The sequence below is a fragment of the Schistocerca serialis genome, chromosome 3 (assembly GCF_023864345.2).
Source record: "Schistocerca serialis cubense isolate TAMUIC-IGC-003099 chromosome 3, iqSchSeri2.2, whole genome shotgun sequence".
Lineage (NCBI taxonomy): Eukaryota > Metazoa > Arthropoda > Insecta > Orthoptera > Acrididae > Schistocerca > Schistocerca serialis.
This window is the reverse complement of record NC_064640.1, coordinates 407,184,643-407,200,639: the sequence shown is the minus strand read 5'-3', so window position 1 is coordinate 407,200,639 and position 15,997 is coordinate 407,184,643. Positions and strand designations below refer to the sequence as shown.

Genomic DNA, 15,997 nt, shown 5'->3' with positions numbered 1-15,997 from the left:
GTGGAGGTCGTTCCATTTGTTGACGTGCCCACTCACAAAACACCATCCGGTTGTGGAAAGCGATGCCGTGAATTTCATGATGTAGAGACACGTGGTGTGGGTGATACGTACGACGACGCAGTGTCGTAACAATGCTACCTACGGATAGACCGGAACCGCGGTGTTATTGCCGGGCGCTTATCCGTTTGTTGTGGTGCGCTGCCGCTAGTGCAGTTGTTACATTAGCTTCTCCTGTAACACGTTTGCTTCGTTTCTTTTTGTCGCTCTGTACGCTGCCATCAGATATAAAAGCGTTCACAACCTAGTAAAAGAACGAACGAGGGCGGGCTTTCTCTGGAAAACGCTCGGCATACAAGGTTACAGCAGCCTCAGCATTTCTTCTACATTCTTCATAAATCAGGATCATTTCAATTTTTCGTCTGTGGTTGCAACGTTCATCATGCACTTCCAAGCCTGTTCTCCAAATGATACGTAGGTGTGCAGGCAATAAACACTGGCCAAGTTCAAAAAATGGTTCAAATGGCTCTGAGCACTATGGGACTCAACTTCTGAGGTCACTAGTCCCCTAGAACTTAGAACTAGTTAAACTTCACTAACCTAAGGACATCACACACATCCATGCCAGAGGCAGGATTCGAACCTGTGACCGTAGTGGTCTCGTGGTTCCAGACTGCAGCGCCTAGAACCGCACGGCCACTTCGGCCGGCACTGGCCAAGTGTTGCAATGTTTAGAGCCGCTATGTTCTGCGTCTGCACGATATGTGAGCTCCGGTCGTAATGTGCTGCCTTTTACGTCGTACATCGCTGCACGTGGGGTGGCGCGTCGAGTAGTCTCCTGTTCGGTATGTCGGAGGAATACAACGTTGCGAATGGGGTTTCCAGTTAGAAATTATGAAATACTGGCCTGTCCTACCCTCGCAGCGTGAAGGTGGGATCGCACGTGCTACTGAATACACTGTTCTACAAAAAAAAACCTTTTTTTCTATTTCTGATGAAAAATATTGTGATTCTAGTTGTATTTTGAGTGCTGAATTGAAAACTGTTTTTGGTTTTTTTCTGTCAGGGATAGTTTATGAGTAATCGCAATTTTATTTCTCTTTTCAGTTTCCGATATAGTGCAGCAAACGTGAGGTGAAATTCGACAAACAAATGCACATCTTTATGATGTTATAAGTTCATCACATTAATGGAGGGTTGGATCTAACATATAACACCGTAACCTTTGTGTATACACTTTGAAACATTTATTTGACATGAGAAATTACAGAAAATTGACAAACAATTAGCATCTGCCTTGTAATGCACATCACTTTTTTCTCTTGTATTGTGAATCTTTCTTCTCTCGAATGATATTCCAGCAATAATCTGCTAACATAGAAGGTACCCACTTCCCTTCATAGCGCCTTTCTATGGTAGAAATGTCTTTATGGAATCTTTCCCCATGTTCATCCGATACGTCACTACAACTATCTGTGAAGTAGTCCAGATGAGAGTCCATCATATGTACCTTCAAAGACATATTGCATCCCAAATCCTGATATGCTTTGATAATATCCTTCACCATTGTTTTGTAGTTAGTATCTCTTCTTCTTCCGAGGAAGTTTTCCGACACCGTCTTGAAACAGTCCCATGCGGTTTTTTCTTTATCAGTTAAACATGCTTCAAAATTTGCATCTTTCTGCAGCTCCCTGATTTGTGGGCCCACAAATACACCTTCCCTTATTTTTGCAGCTGAAAGACGGTGCAATTTGGTAGCTAGATATGCAAACCCACAGCCTGTTGGATCCATAGCCTTCACAAATTGTTTCATCAGGCCAAGTTTGATGTGAAGCAGTGGAAGTAGTATATATTCAGGAGCTACCAGACTTTCACGTTGTACATTCTTTTCGCCAACTTTCCATCTTCGCCTAGGCCATTTATTTTTCACTTAGTGAGAATTTCTGTCTCGACTATCCCACTCGCAAAGAAAACAGACTTACTTTGTGTAGCCTTGTTGCATTCCCAGTACCATAGCAATTACCCTGAAATCTACACATATTTTCCATTTGTGTTCATTGTATTTTAATGAATTTAGTTAGCATCCTTTGTACGAATTCGTAATTCTCTTTTGTCAAACTAGCGTAAGCTACTGGAATAGAGGGTATTTTATTTCCGTTATGGAGCAAAACACCCTTCAGACTTGTTTTCGATGCATCTATGAAATGTCTCCACTCCTGTGAAATATAAGTGAAGTTCAGCACTTTCATCAGGCCAGCAACGTCATTGCAAAATGCCAGTGCTTAGTCAGTTGAAAAATAAGAAATAAAGGCATGTTCTCTGTGCCTGAACACACTGATTTTAGTACTTTGGTGCAGTAGATTATACTCTTGTAACCTTGAACCAAGCAGCTGCGCCTTTTGTTCAAAAAATGGTTCAAATGGCTCTGAGCACTATGGGACTTAACATCTATGGTCATCAGTCCCCTAGAACTTAGAACTACTTAAACCTAACTAACCTAAGGACAGCACACAACACCCAGCCATCACGAGGCAGAGAAAATCCCTGACCCCGCCGGGAATCGAACCCGGGAACCGCCTTTTGTTTACTTAGTCCCAGATCGCGTACTAAAACATTTAAATCTGCCTGTGTTAACAAATGTGGCGATGACTCACTTGTGCAGTGATATAAAGAATCATCATCTGTGATTTCTTCAGTACTACTTATTTCACTGTCACTCGGAATTTGACCTCGAGCTCTTGAAGGTACTGGAAGGTTGTCGGAATGCTGCACTGGCATTCTCGCTGAAGGCAGATCTGGGTAAATAATGTGCCTCTACAACTTTTTGTTTGTAAAACCTTGAATTTTTGATAGACAGAAATAACAATCAGTAACATGGTCCTTAGGCTCCCTCCACACCATGGGAACAGCAAATAACGCCACATTCTCTTTACCTTTCCACCACTGAGTTAGTTTGCAGTAATATGTAGCACAACAGAAATGTGGTGCCCATTCTTTATCTTGGTCTCCTACCTCTACTCCAAAGTAATGTTTGTATGCTTTCTTTATGACTGAAGAAATTTTCTTCCTATTTCTGGCAAAAGTGAACTTCCCACAGATGTAGCAGAAGTTGTCCGGCTTATATCGACATCCACGACGACGTGGCATTTCTGCAAATTTAAAAATACCACTTTGGTAATACACCTGTATTAAATTAATAGTAGGGAACTAGAGGAACGCTGATGTGTAAAAACAAGCAGTCGTTTTACCTTCAGCACCAGGCTCAATCAGTTTACACACAGGAACTAAAAAATTCAACAGTGCTCGGAAATATGACAGACAGTTACTTATCAGCCAAAACACCCACTCGTTAAGACTGACACAAATTGCGGCTAACACCACTGTAAACTCGATGCACCTGCCCCTAGGAGGCGTGAAGCTTTACTGTCGAGGCAGCGATCGGCTGTCGCCGTTCGAGTTAATGAAATGTTTCAGGTGGTCTTAATGACATAGGTGTGGCGGGGGATAACCTAATGATGTCTGATTCTTCCCACCTGCTGTTGCACAAGAAATTATCACGTTTTATCACTGCTGGATGCGGCAACATACCCGCATTTCTCTATAACGTCTCTGTGTTTGCCATGAATTGTGAATATACATATATATACATATTACATAAAAAGTATCCCTGACAACGATATTTTGTTTACATATTTGAATTTCCCACGGTAAAATGGTCTAGAAGCACATACTTTAATATCAGAAATAGAACCCATGTCGAACAGTGATATTCAAGGGCCATTGGGTAGCATGTCGTAAATTACGACTGTGTACTCATTCCTATTCCTCCGATTCCAGCGCCATCTGTGGCGAAACGAAGATAATGCTTCAGACAAAACGTATGTAGATTTTGCCGTAGAATCAAAACCCGCAACTAAAACGCGGGTCCCATTGAAGATTTCAAAGTCACCCCCTGCCACCGACGCTCGGGGTGGGGTGACAGGATGCGTGTAATATGGTTGGGTGTCCACCTCCGAGACAGTCCAATTCGAATTACAACTTTTTTTGACCCGGTGTGTAGTTTTCGAGATATTTCAATGTCTTCATTTAAAATCAACACCCTGCATAAGGAGGCTTGGTTGGTTGGTTTGTTTGGGGGAAGAGACCAAACTGCGAGGTCATCGGTCTCACTGGATTAGGAAAGGACGGGGAAGGAAGCCGGCCGTGCCCTTTCAAAGGAACCATCCCAGCATTTGCCTGGAGCGATTTAGGGAAATCACGGAAATCCTAAATCAGGATGGCCAGACGCGGGATTGAACCGTCGTCCTCCCGAAAGCGAGTCCAGTGTGCTAACCACTGCGCCACCTCGCTCGGTCATAAGGAGGCGTGGGGTACTGTGTTGTCAGTAGAGAAGCAGTAACGGTGGACTGGGTTGGCCACGTGAGCTCAGTGACAGCGAATATGAACGAGTCATTGGATATTACCTGAAAACAAATCCATCAGGGACATTTCAACCATTCTAAAGCTGCTTCTAAAGCTGTCAACTGTTGTTGATGTAGTTGTGATGCGAAAACGCCAAGGTACAACCACAGCTAAACCAACATCTCATGTACAGGAACCGTCGAGAACTGCGGAGGATGGATTTAAAAAATTGTATGAAATCAGCTGACGGCATAACTCGTGTGTTCCAAAGTGCTATCAAAAGGCTAGCTAGCACAGTGACTGTGCGTAGAGAGTCAAAATTAATGGGGTACAGTGGCTGAGCAGATCCTCATAACCCTTACATTTCTGTAATCAATGCTAAGCGACGCTTGTAGTGGCGTAAAAAGCGACACCACTGGACAGTGGATAGCTGGAAAAAAGTAATTTTTTTGACATGATGATGACGTTGTACCCAGTGGCAATCCAATGGAAGTGTTAGGGTTTGCCGAATGCCTGGACAACATTACATGGCGTCATGTGGAAGGCCAACAGTGAACTACAACGGAGATGATCTTACGGTAAGTGGGTGTTTTTCGTGGACTGAGTGTGGACCGCTTATTGCGCATAAGAAAACGATAAATGTGGAAGGATATGAATACATTTTACAGCATTTTGTATTTCGTAAAATGGAGGAATAGGAGACGATGATTGATTGTATCAGAATGACCATGCACCCTATGGTAAAGCAGCATCTGTGAGGCAATTGTTTGTTGACAAAAATAGTCGTGGAAACGGACTGGCGTGCCCATAGTCCAGACCTGAACCCCGGGGAATACTTCTGGGATGAGTTTAAACGTTTACTTGGTCCAGACCCCATCCTCTAACATCACTACCTCCTTTGGTGTCCACTCTTGAGGAAGATTGGACTGTCCTTCCTCCACAGCCACCTCATGTAAGCTGTCCCCAGCAGAGTTCAAGCCATCACAAATGCGAAGCTTGGACACACCCCATACTAATGTCCATTAATAGATGTGCCGATACTTATGATCAGATAGTGTACATCCTGCTCAAGCTCTCAGTGGGAGCAACCTCCTCTATGGTTTGGCAGTTGAATAAACCGCTGCTTAAGAAAATATTGGAATGTTTAAATCTCTGTTATACTTAAAAAATGTAGCTAAAGTAGGTGTATGCAGACCAAATTATGACAATGTACATTATAATGGGACGTGGACATTAGGCTCTTGGAGCTTTTGGGTAGAACTCGGAATGAGTGCTACAATATCAAACCAGATGTCAGTTGGGGAAATTATGTTCGTAGTTGTGGATTCATCTACAGAACCATAGACGTAAAATACACTGTTGCCTTATTACACTGAGATGATAAAAGTCATGGGATACTTCTTTATATCATGTCGGACCTCCTTTTTCCTGGCGTAGTGCATCAACTTGACGTGGCGTGGACTCAAAGTCGTTGGAAGTTCTATGCAGAAATATTGAGCCACGCTGAATCTATAGCCGTCAAAAATTGTGAAAGTGTTGCCAATGCAGGATTTTGTGCACGAACTGACCTCTCGATTATGTCCTACAAATGTTCTATGGAATTCATGTCGGCCGATCTGGGTGGCCACATAATTAACTCGAATTGTCCAGAATGTTCTTCAAAACAATCGAGAACAATTTTGGCTGGGTACATGGCCCATTGTCATCCATAAAAATTGCTTCGTTGAACGGCTGCAATCTCCCATAGTCGAACATAACCATTTCCAGCCAATGATCGGTTCAGTTGACCAGAGGACCTAGTCGGTCCCATGTGAACACAGCTCACACCATTATGGAGCCTGCCGGCCGGAGTGGCCGAGCGGTTAAAGGCGCTACAGTCTGGAACCGCACGACCGCTACGGTCGCAGGTTCGAATCCTGCCTCGGATGTGTGTGATGTCCTTAGGTTAGTTAGGTTTAAGTAGTTCTAAGTTCTAGGGGACTTATGAGCACAGCAGTTGAGTCCCATAGTGCTCAGAGCCATTTGAACCATTATGGAGCCACCACCATCTTGCACACTGATTTGTTGACAAAACCCTACTGTCAGCGTCACCAACTGATATCGGAACTTATCTGAACTGACCACGGTTTTCCAGTCGTCTAGGGTCCAACCGATACGGCCACGAGCGCAGGCAATGTCGTGCTACTAGCAAAGGCATTCGCGTACGTCGTATGCTGCCATAGCCAAATAACACCAAATTTCGACGCACTGTCCTAATAGATCCGTTCGTCGTACGTTCCACATGGATTTCTGCGGTTATTTCACGCAATGCTGCTTGTCTGTCAGCACTGACGACTCTACGCAGACGCCGAGGATCTCGGTCGTTAAGTGAAGGCCGTCGACCACTGCACTGTCCGCGGTGAGATGTAATAATGCTTGAACTGTGGTGTTCTCGGCACACTCTTGACACTGTGGATCTCGGAATATCGAATTCCCTAACGATTTCCGAAACAGAATGACCCATGCGTCTAGCACCGATTACCATTCAGCATTCAGTGTCCATCAGTTCCCGTCATGCGCCCGTAATTACCTAGGAATCTTCTCACATGAATCGCCTGAGTGTAAATGACAGCTCCGCCAGTGCACTGCCCTTTTACACCTTGAATACACGATACTACAAGCATGTGAATATCGCTATCCCTTGACTTTTGTTACCTCACTGTATAAATGAGAGTAGTATTCTTGATAGAAACAAATAGTCATTAATGCTGATACACTAAAATTGTCTGTGAACATTAGTAATGTTTAGCAGCATCGTGTTACCTCAATGTATCGTCGCGCCAGCGTTCGATACTAATGATGGTAGGTCTATAGATGCCCAGCATCTGGGGCGAAGCTCTGAGTACGGCCACTTGAAAAGATGCACAGGCCACTCAGATCGGCGGGCAGTGGGGTCGTATTAATTTAGCCTCCTTTGAGCGAAATGGCGTGGTGGAGAGCTTGCAGGATACTATATTTGAGGTGTCTGTTGAGCCGTGCGCGGCATGCTAAGCTCTGAGTGCGGCCCCTTGAAAAGATGAGCAGGCCAGTCAGTAGGGTCGCATCAATTTGGCGTCCTCTGAGCGAGATGGCCTGGTGGAGCACTTTCAGGACATTAAATGTGAGATGTCTGTTGAGCCGTGAGTGGCACACTAAGCTCTGCCTGTGGCCACTTGAAAAGTTGTGCAGGCCAGTCAGATTGGCGGGCATTGGGGTCGTATCAATTTAGCGTCCTCTGAGCGAAATGGCCTGGTGGAGTGCTTGCAGAATATTAAATGTGAGGTGTCTGTTGAGCTGTGAGCGGTACGCTAAGCTCTAAGTGCGGCCACTTGAAAAGACGCGCAGGCCAGTCAGATCGGCGGGCAGTGGCGTCGTATTAATTTAGCGTCCTCCGAGCGAAATGGCCTGGTGGAGTTCTTGCAGGATATTTCTAGCAAGCAGAACTGATGATTTCTGTAGAAAGAATATAAAATGTAGACTCGCAATGGCAACAAAAGCGTTTCTGAAGAAGAATTTGTAACCATCTAATAAAGATTTAAGTGTTAAGAAGTCTTTTCTGAAACCATTTGTAGCTACGCATGGGAGTGAAACATGGACAATAAGCAATTTAGACAAGAAGTGATTACTGGCTTTTGGAATGTGGTGCTACAGAAGAATGCTAAGTATACTGAAGATTAGATGGGTAGATCGGGTAAATAGGTGATACTGAACAGAAATAGGAAGACAAGAAATTTGTTGCACAACTTGACTAAAGGAAGGGATCGGTTGATAGGACACATTCTGAGACATCACGGGATCACCCATTTAGTATGGAGGAAAGTGGGGGGGGGGGGGGGGGGGGTTAAAAATCATAGAAGGAGACCAAGATATGAATACAGTAAGCAGATTTAGAAAGATGTAGGCTACGGTAGTTATTTGGGGATGAAGAGGCTTGATACCTAATCCCATTGTGAACCGTGTGCACCACGATCATATTATTGTCAATATATTTTTGATAAATGGCAGCATGAGTCGTAAATATTGAAATCCCTTATTTTACATATCGATTTCGATGGCTATGTGACCATCTTCAGTGCAAATTATTCGAACCTTGTAGACCTATATCATAATAGCACAATATTTTCTATGAGCCGGAGCATGTACTGTAATGATTACTTCCAACACATATCTTGACTTTTACTGCATACAATAATTTTTAAATTGACCGTAGAACCTATCTTGTCATCTTAGCAGTTGGCGATCCAACGTACAGTGAACTTATTTACAACTGTACGTTGCATCGGCAACTGCTACGGTTACAAAATAGTCTCTTCTGTAAATTTAAAAATTATTGTATGCAATAAAAATCAAGATATTTGTAGAAAGTAATAATCACAGCACATGTTGCACCTCACAGAATATGTTGTGCCATTACAATATGGGTCTACAAGTTTCGACTAATCTGCACTGAAGATGGTTACACAGTCTACATCTACATCTACATCCGTACTCCACAAGCCACCTGACGGTGTGTGGCGGAGGGTACCTTGAGTACCTCTATCGGTTCTCCCTTCTATTCCAGTCTCGTATTGTTCGTGGTATGCCTCTGTGTGGGCTCTAATCTCTCTGATTTTATCCTCATGGTCTCTTCGCGAGATATACGTGGGAGGGAGCAATATACTGCTTGACTCCTCGGTGAAGGTATGTTCTCGAAACTTCAACAAAAGCCGGTACCGAGCTACTGAGTGTCTCTCTTGCAGAGTCCTCCACTGGAGTCTATCTATCATCCCCGTAACTCTTTCGCGATTACTAAATGATCCTATAATGTACCGCGCTGCTCTCCGTTGGAACTTCTCTATCTCTTCTATCAACCCTATCTGGTACGGATCCCACACCGGTGAGTAGTATTCAAGCAGTGGGTGAACAAGTGTACTGTAACTTACTTCCTTTGTTTTCGGACTGCATTTCCTTAGGATTCTTCCAATAAATCTCAGTCTAGCATCTACTTTACCGAAGATTAATTTTATATGATCATTCCATTTTAGATCACTACTAATACGTACTCCCAGATAATTTATGGAATTAACTGCTTCCAATTGCTGACCTGCTATATTGTAGCTAAATGATAAAGGATTTTTCTTTCTATGTATTCGCATCACATTACACTTGTCTACATTGAGATTCAGTCACCATTCCCTGCACCATGCGTCAATTCGTTGCAGATCCTCCTGCATTTCAGTACAATTTTCCATTGCTACAACCTCTCGATGTACTACGGCTTCATCCGCAAAAAGCCTCAGTGAACTTCTGATGTTATCCACAAGGTCATTTATATATATTGTGAATAGCAACGGTCCTACGACACTCCCCTGAGGCACACCTGAAATCACTCTTACTTCGAAGACTTCTGTCCATTGAGAATGACATGCTGCGTTCTGTTATCTAGGAACTCTTTAATCCAATCACACAATTGGTCTGATAGTCCATATACTCTTACAGTGCCCGAAATCGATCTGTAAAATAAAGGATTCCAGTATCTCCGACCGATGCTGTCATTTATCCAAAATTGACAGGGTTGAGTAGCATGAAGAGCTGCATCGAACCAGTCTTCCGACTGAAGGCCACAACAACAACAACAACAACAACAACAACAACAGTAGAGGAACAGTTTGGAGACGATGATTGTTTGTACCAGCATGACAGTGCACCCTGTCCTTAAGCATCATATGTAAGGAAATGGTCTGTGGACAACAACATTTCTGAATTGGACTGTTTGCCGAGAGTCCGACCTGAACCCAGTGGAAAACCTTTGGGATGAGTTAAAACGTCGACTTCGCTACAGACCCCAAGTCCAACATCACAACCATGTTTGGTTTCGGCTCTTCAGTTTCCTCCATCGACATTCAGACACCCAGTTTAAAATGTTCCCAGCTGAGTTAAAGCAGCCATAAAGACGAATGGTGGACACACCCTAATAAGTGTCCAGGTACTGCTGGTCAGATACTGTAGAATAACTGTTGTTGTTGTTGTTGTGGTGGTCTTCAGTCCTGAGACTGGTTTGATGCAGCTCTCCATGCTACTCTATCCTGTGCAAGCTTCTTCATCTCCCAATTCCTACTGCAACCTACATCCTTCTGAATCTGCTTAGTGTATTCATCTCTTGGTCTCCCTCTTCGATTTTTACCCTCCACGCTGCCCTCCAGTACTAAATTGGTGATTCTTCGATGTCTCAGAACATGTCCTACCAACCGATCCCTTCTTCTAGTCAAGTTGTGCCACAAGCTTCTCTTCTCCCCAATTCTATTCAATACCTCCTCATTAGTTGTGTGATCTACCCATCTAATCTTCAGCATTCTTCTGTAGCACCACATTTCGAAAGCTTCTATTCTCTTCTTGTCCAAACTATTTATCGTCCATGTTTCACTTCCATACATGGCTACACTCCATACAAATACTTTCAGAAACGACTTCCTGACATTTAAATCTATACTCGATGTTAATAAATTTCTCTTCTTCAGAAACGCTTTCCTTGCCATTGCCAGTCTACATTTTATATCCTCTCTACTTCGACCATCATCAGTTATTTTGCTCCCCAAATAGCAAAACTCTTTTACTACTTTAAGTGTCTCATTTCCTAATCTAATTCCCTCAGCATCACCCGACTTAATTCGACTACATTCCATTATCCTCGTTTTGCTTTTGTTGATGTTCATCTTATACCCTCCTTTCAAGACACTGTCCATTCCGTTCAACTGTTCTTCCAAGTCCTTTGCTGTTTCTGACAGAATTACAATGTCATCGGCGAACCTCAAAGTTTTTATTTCATCTCCATGGATTTTAATACCTACTCCGAACTTTTCTTTTGTTTCCTTTACTGCTTGCTCAATATGCAGATTGAATAACATTGGGTATAGGCTACAACCCTGTCTCACTCCCTTCCCAACCACTGCTTCCCTTTCATACCCCTCGACCCTTATAACTGCCATCTGCTTTCTGTACAAATTGTATATAGCCTTTCGCTCCCTGTATTTTACCCCTGCCACCTTTAGAATTTGAAACAGAGTATTCCAATCAACATTGTCAAAAGCGTTCTCTAAGTCTACAAATGCTAGAAACGTAGGTTTGTCTTTCCTTAATCTTTCTTCTAAGACAAGTTGTAGGGTCAGTATTGCCACACGTGTTCCAACATTTCTACGGAATCCAAACTGATCTTCCCCGAGGTCGGCTTCTATCAGTTTTTCCATTCGTCTGTAAAGAATTCGCGTTAGTATTTTGCAGGTAGAATAACTACAATTGCTTAATCTATCAACATTCGTTTAAAAAATTTTCGTTTTGAAACGGGGAAAGTACATGCTAAACTTTGGATTGGAGGACAGTAATAGTTTTTTTTTTTTTTTTTTTTTTTTTTTTTTTTTTTTTTTTTTTTTTTTTTTTTTTTTTTTTTACAGGTGATCCAGGTGGATCCGGGCAGTGGCAAGTTGCTGCAGCGGGTGGACATCCCGGCACTGAACGTGACGTCAGTGGCGTGGGGCGGCGCCGGCCTCGACGAGTTGTTCGTCACGTCGGCGTTCGACGGCATGACCCGTGAAGAGCTAGAGCGCCTGCCTATGGCCGGCTGCAGCTTCCGCGTCACCGGGCTCGGCGCCAAGGGACTCCCCGCACACCGCGTCCTCCTCTGAGCACATTTATCGTGGCACTCAATGTTACAGGGATTGGCTACACTAAATAAAGTTCTCGTTACATACTACCACCCTAGATGAAGACATGGAAATGTGCTACGTCGCCAAAATATTTTTATATTATTGTTATTTCCATGCCCGATTAAATAAATTGTTTAAAAACTGTGACCGAATTGACTTAACTGCTAAAAATCTTCTAGTGTACAAGGTTCATTCAACAGGCGCCACAGCAGCAGGTTCACTGATCTGGAAACTGGCTGCATTCGTACACATCTGCTTCACTCGAGAGAAGGTCCCACTTTGCAGCGCGGCACTGTTTAGGCTAGCTGCCAAAGGGTGGCTGTTCTCTTGGGAGGATGTCGGGGTACTCTGCGATGTCCATTTTCTTCACTTTTTGCAGATGCGCTACACACGTGGGCAGCGTACTAGGCAGCAGATATACACAGCTCGACCAAAAGGATTGCTGTAGTTCACGTTCCTTCATAGCCAAATATGGGACTAGCGAATGATCTAACCAGGGTATGGTAAACAGTGTTCTGTTGCCATTCGGGCGCGTTCACAGGACTTTCTATATACAGGGTGATCAAAAAGTCAGTGTAAATTTGAAAACTTAATAAGCCATGGAATAATGTAGATAGAGATGTAAAAATTGACAAACATGCTTGGAATGACATGGGGTTTTATTAGAACCAAACAGAAAAAAACTTCACAAAATGTCCGACAGATGGCGCGTGAAAGACCTCTTGCGCGCGTCGTTTGGTGATGATCGTATGCTCAGCCGCCACTTTCGTCATGTTTGGCCTCCCAGGTCCCCAGACCTCAGTCCGTGCGATTATTGGCTTTGGGGTTACCTGAAGTCGCAAGTGTATCGTGATCGACCGACATCTCTAGGGATGTTGAAAGACAACATCCGACGCCAATGCCTCACCCTAACTCCGGACATGCTTTACACTGCTGTTCACAACATTATTCCTCGACTACAGCTACTGTTGAGGAATGATGGTGAACATGTTGAGCATTTCCTGTAAAGAACATCATCTTTGCTTTGTCTTACTTTGTTATGCTAATTATTGCTATTCTGATCAGATGAGGCGCCATCTGTCGGACATTTTTTTAACTTTTGTATTTTTTTGTTCTAATAAAACTCCGTCATTCCAAGCATGTGTGTCAATTTGTACCTCTCTATCTACATTATACCGTGATTTATTCAGTTTTAAAATTTATACTGACTTTTTGATCACCTGGTACAGTACGTAACATAACTGCTTTGCGTATGTATTTTTCTTGTCAATTCGTTCGTTTCCTTCCAAACAACAAGGCGTTGATCTGCATGATGCAAACAGCTCTACTAAGATGTAAGTCACTTTGTTCTGCAATAGCTTTTTATTCATTTTTAGTAGCACTTGTACGTACGTTACACTTTTGGTTTCGGCCACTATATTTCAGTTTTCGAAACAAAACTGTCAGTCGGCTGTTCCTGATCTATAAATCTTCCAAACAGGTCTTCAGTTCTCTAAATATAACTGAAATTCAGACAGACAGAATACAGTAGGCCGTTTCTGTTTTCTACATACTCTGGAAGTTTTCTCACTTCACGAAATTGTTCACTAGTAATATCACATTTACTGACAGACGTTGTTGGATCCTCGTACTATTCGTAGAAGACCAATTATCTAACCGTCCAAGTACACTCTTAATGTCTCACTTACCTTCAACCTGCCTGCTCTATTCAGAAGCACACTATTTACAATGGAAGCTGCAGTATGTGCGCACCAACAGGGTGTGGCCAAAAATATGGAAACGCCACAAACGCCACATTTTACCATGCCTATTACTGTAGGAAAACAGTTAGCATTAAAAACAGCTTCAATTCGTCTCGGAATGAATAATCACAGCTCCTGTATGATTTTCAAGGGAATCTTATTCCAGTCTTCCTGCAAAATAATGTCCAGTTCGCATAACGATGACGGAGGTGGATAGCAATCACAAACCCTTCTCTCCGAAGTAGACCACAAAGGCTAAATAATATTGAGATCTCGTGAATGTGGTGATCAGGGGAAGATGTGACAATTCATCCTCATGCTCAGAGAACTAGTCCTGGACGATGAGAAATGTGCAAACAGCGGCCCTGTTGTCTTGGAACACAGCATCACCATTGGGGAACAAACATTGTAGTATTTCCACCTTTCAGAGTACGCACGGGTACCACAGAGTACCAGGTTAAAGATTGCCCAAATCTTCATCGAACCCATACCATATTTCACTCGTGAGTCGTAGCTCAGCCGAAAGTGGTAAACGATGTGAAACAAGACTCATCCGACCGAATGTCTTTGTTTCATTGTTCCACATTCCAGGTTTTATGACTTCAGCACCACGTTTCCTTGTTATGGGCATTTGCATCACTGATATGTGATTTCTGGAATTCCAGCTGGCTCCGAAATTCCCACCTTATAGAGCTCTCTTCGTGGTGTTTTGGTGTGGTGCTGACGGTGTTCGAGACCGATATTGAGTTCTGCAGTAATTATTGCAGCTGTCGTGCTCTTATTTTTCGTCACAATCCACTTCAATGACCATCCGTCACGATCAGTAAACACACGCTTTCGTCCGCATTGTGACGTAGAGGATGATCCTTTTCCTATATAATAAATCTCCGATATTGTGCGTCTTGAAACACCAAACAGTTCGGATGTCTTAGTTACGGCAACACCCACCAGAAGAGCAGCAACAGTTTACCCAAGTTTTAATTCACTTAGTGCCACTCACGACTGTAAAGAACACTCTTGCTACGGCGATTGGCTTTGCAATGTATTGAGGACATTGGAGAGGTGCGGTTTGTGGTCAAATACAGCAGCGTAACATGCAGGCTTGGCTAGCATCTGATTTTATGTTCAAGTATGATGTCTCTCAGTGTTTCCATATTTTTGTCCAACACCTGTATTTCTGCTCGCATTGGAAAGACCTATTCAGATACTTACACGAGCGATTGCGTCTACTTCAGTGTTTTTCTCTTAGGTACATTCAGTAGTCCTCCTTGCGGATCGCAAACAGAATCATTCAAGTTTAAATCTAACGAAAACAGACCAGACGTTGATTCAGTGAAGCGATCTTTTCCGTGCCACTTTTTAATACAGATTTCCTGCAGCTGAGCAAATTACAGGATTAAATGGCAGATCATACCCACGTATTTCATTTTTCTTATGTGTAGATCCATGCATTCCCAACGATAATTTTTTTTTTTTGTTTTAGTTCCTTTGTCTATTTATCAGTGTCCCTGAGACCATGAGAGCCAAAGCTACTTCTCCAAATGTTAATGCACAGTTTACAGAGGGCACATTAAAAACACGAAAGAACTAAGGATTAACGAAACCAGAAAGACAGTTTTGAGAAAGTGTGAGTATAAATAACACATCTCACGGAAAAGTTCTGAGATACTGTGAAGAATTCCTGTAGAGATTAGGTGGAGTGTGCCACAAGAAAACTTTTCAATTTGAATGCTTCACGAGGTGTAAATCGTTTTCCACTCTGGTGTTCACCGAATGAATGTTGGAGTTTCTTCTGAATGAGTCAGTGTTGTCAACAACAGATCCAGCGATGGAATATATGTACAGGAATCACCGAATGAATTACAAGATAGCTGAGTACAGTCAACACGAAGTAAGTGACCTGACATCAAGATCAATCTGACCGCCCTTGTAGTCTTAGAATTTACTTGGTACGTGCGTAGATCTACTCAAAAATGTAATACTGTAAGAAATGATAGTGTGAAATTAAGAAAAGTAAACAAGTAAATTATTGATGTTGTACAGCAATCAGCCACAAATTGATTTTAGGTTACATTATTCACGAAGTACTGTTACCGGTTTCGAATTTTTCACCCTTTCATCAAAACAAATTATACATTGGTATCACGTGAGTTGCCATTG

The 15,997-nt window shown here is 42.9% G+C and overlaps 1 protein-coding gene across 1 annotated transcript in view; it reads left to right on the top strand.

The window, feature by feature from the left end:
* The window catches only part of LOC126470269 (regucalcin-like), a 101,160-nt gene extending 88,918 nt beyond the window's left edge, over nt 1-12,242 (top strand). The window contains exon 6 of the mRNA XM_050098008.1: nt 11,844-12,242. Within this exon, the coding sequence (XP_049953965.1) occupies nt 11,844-12,074 (231 nt within the window). The 3' untranslated portion in view covers nt 12,075-12,242. The remainder of the gene's footprint in view (nt 1-11,843) is intronic.
* The last annotated feature ends 3,755 nt before the right edge of the window (nt 12,243-15,997 follow it).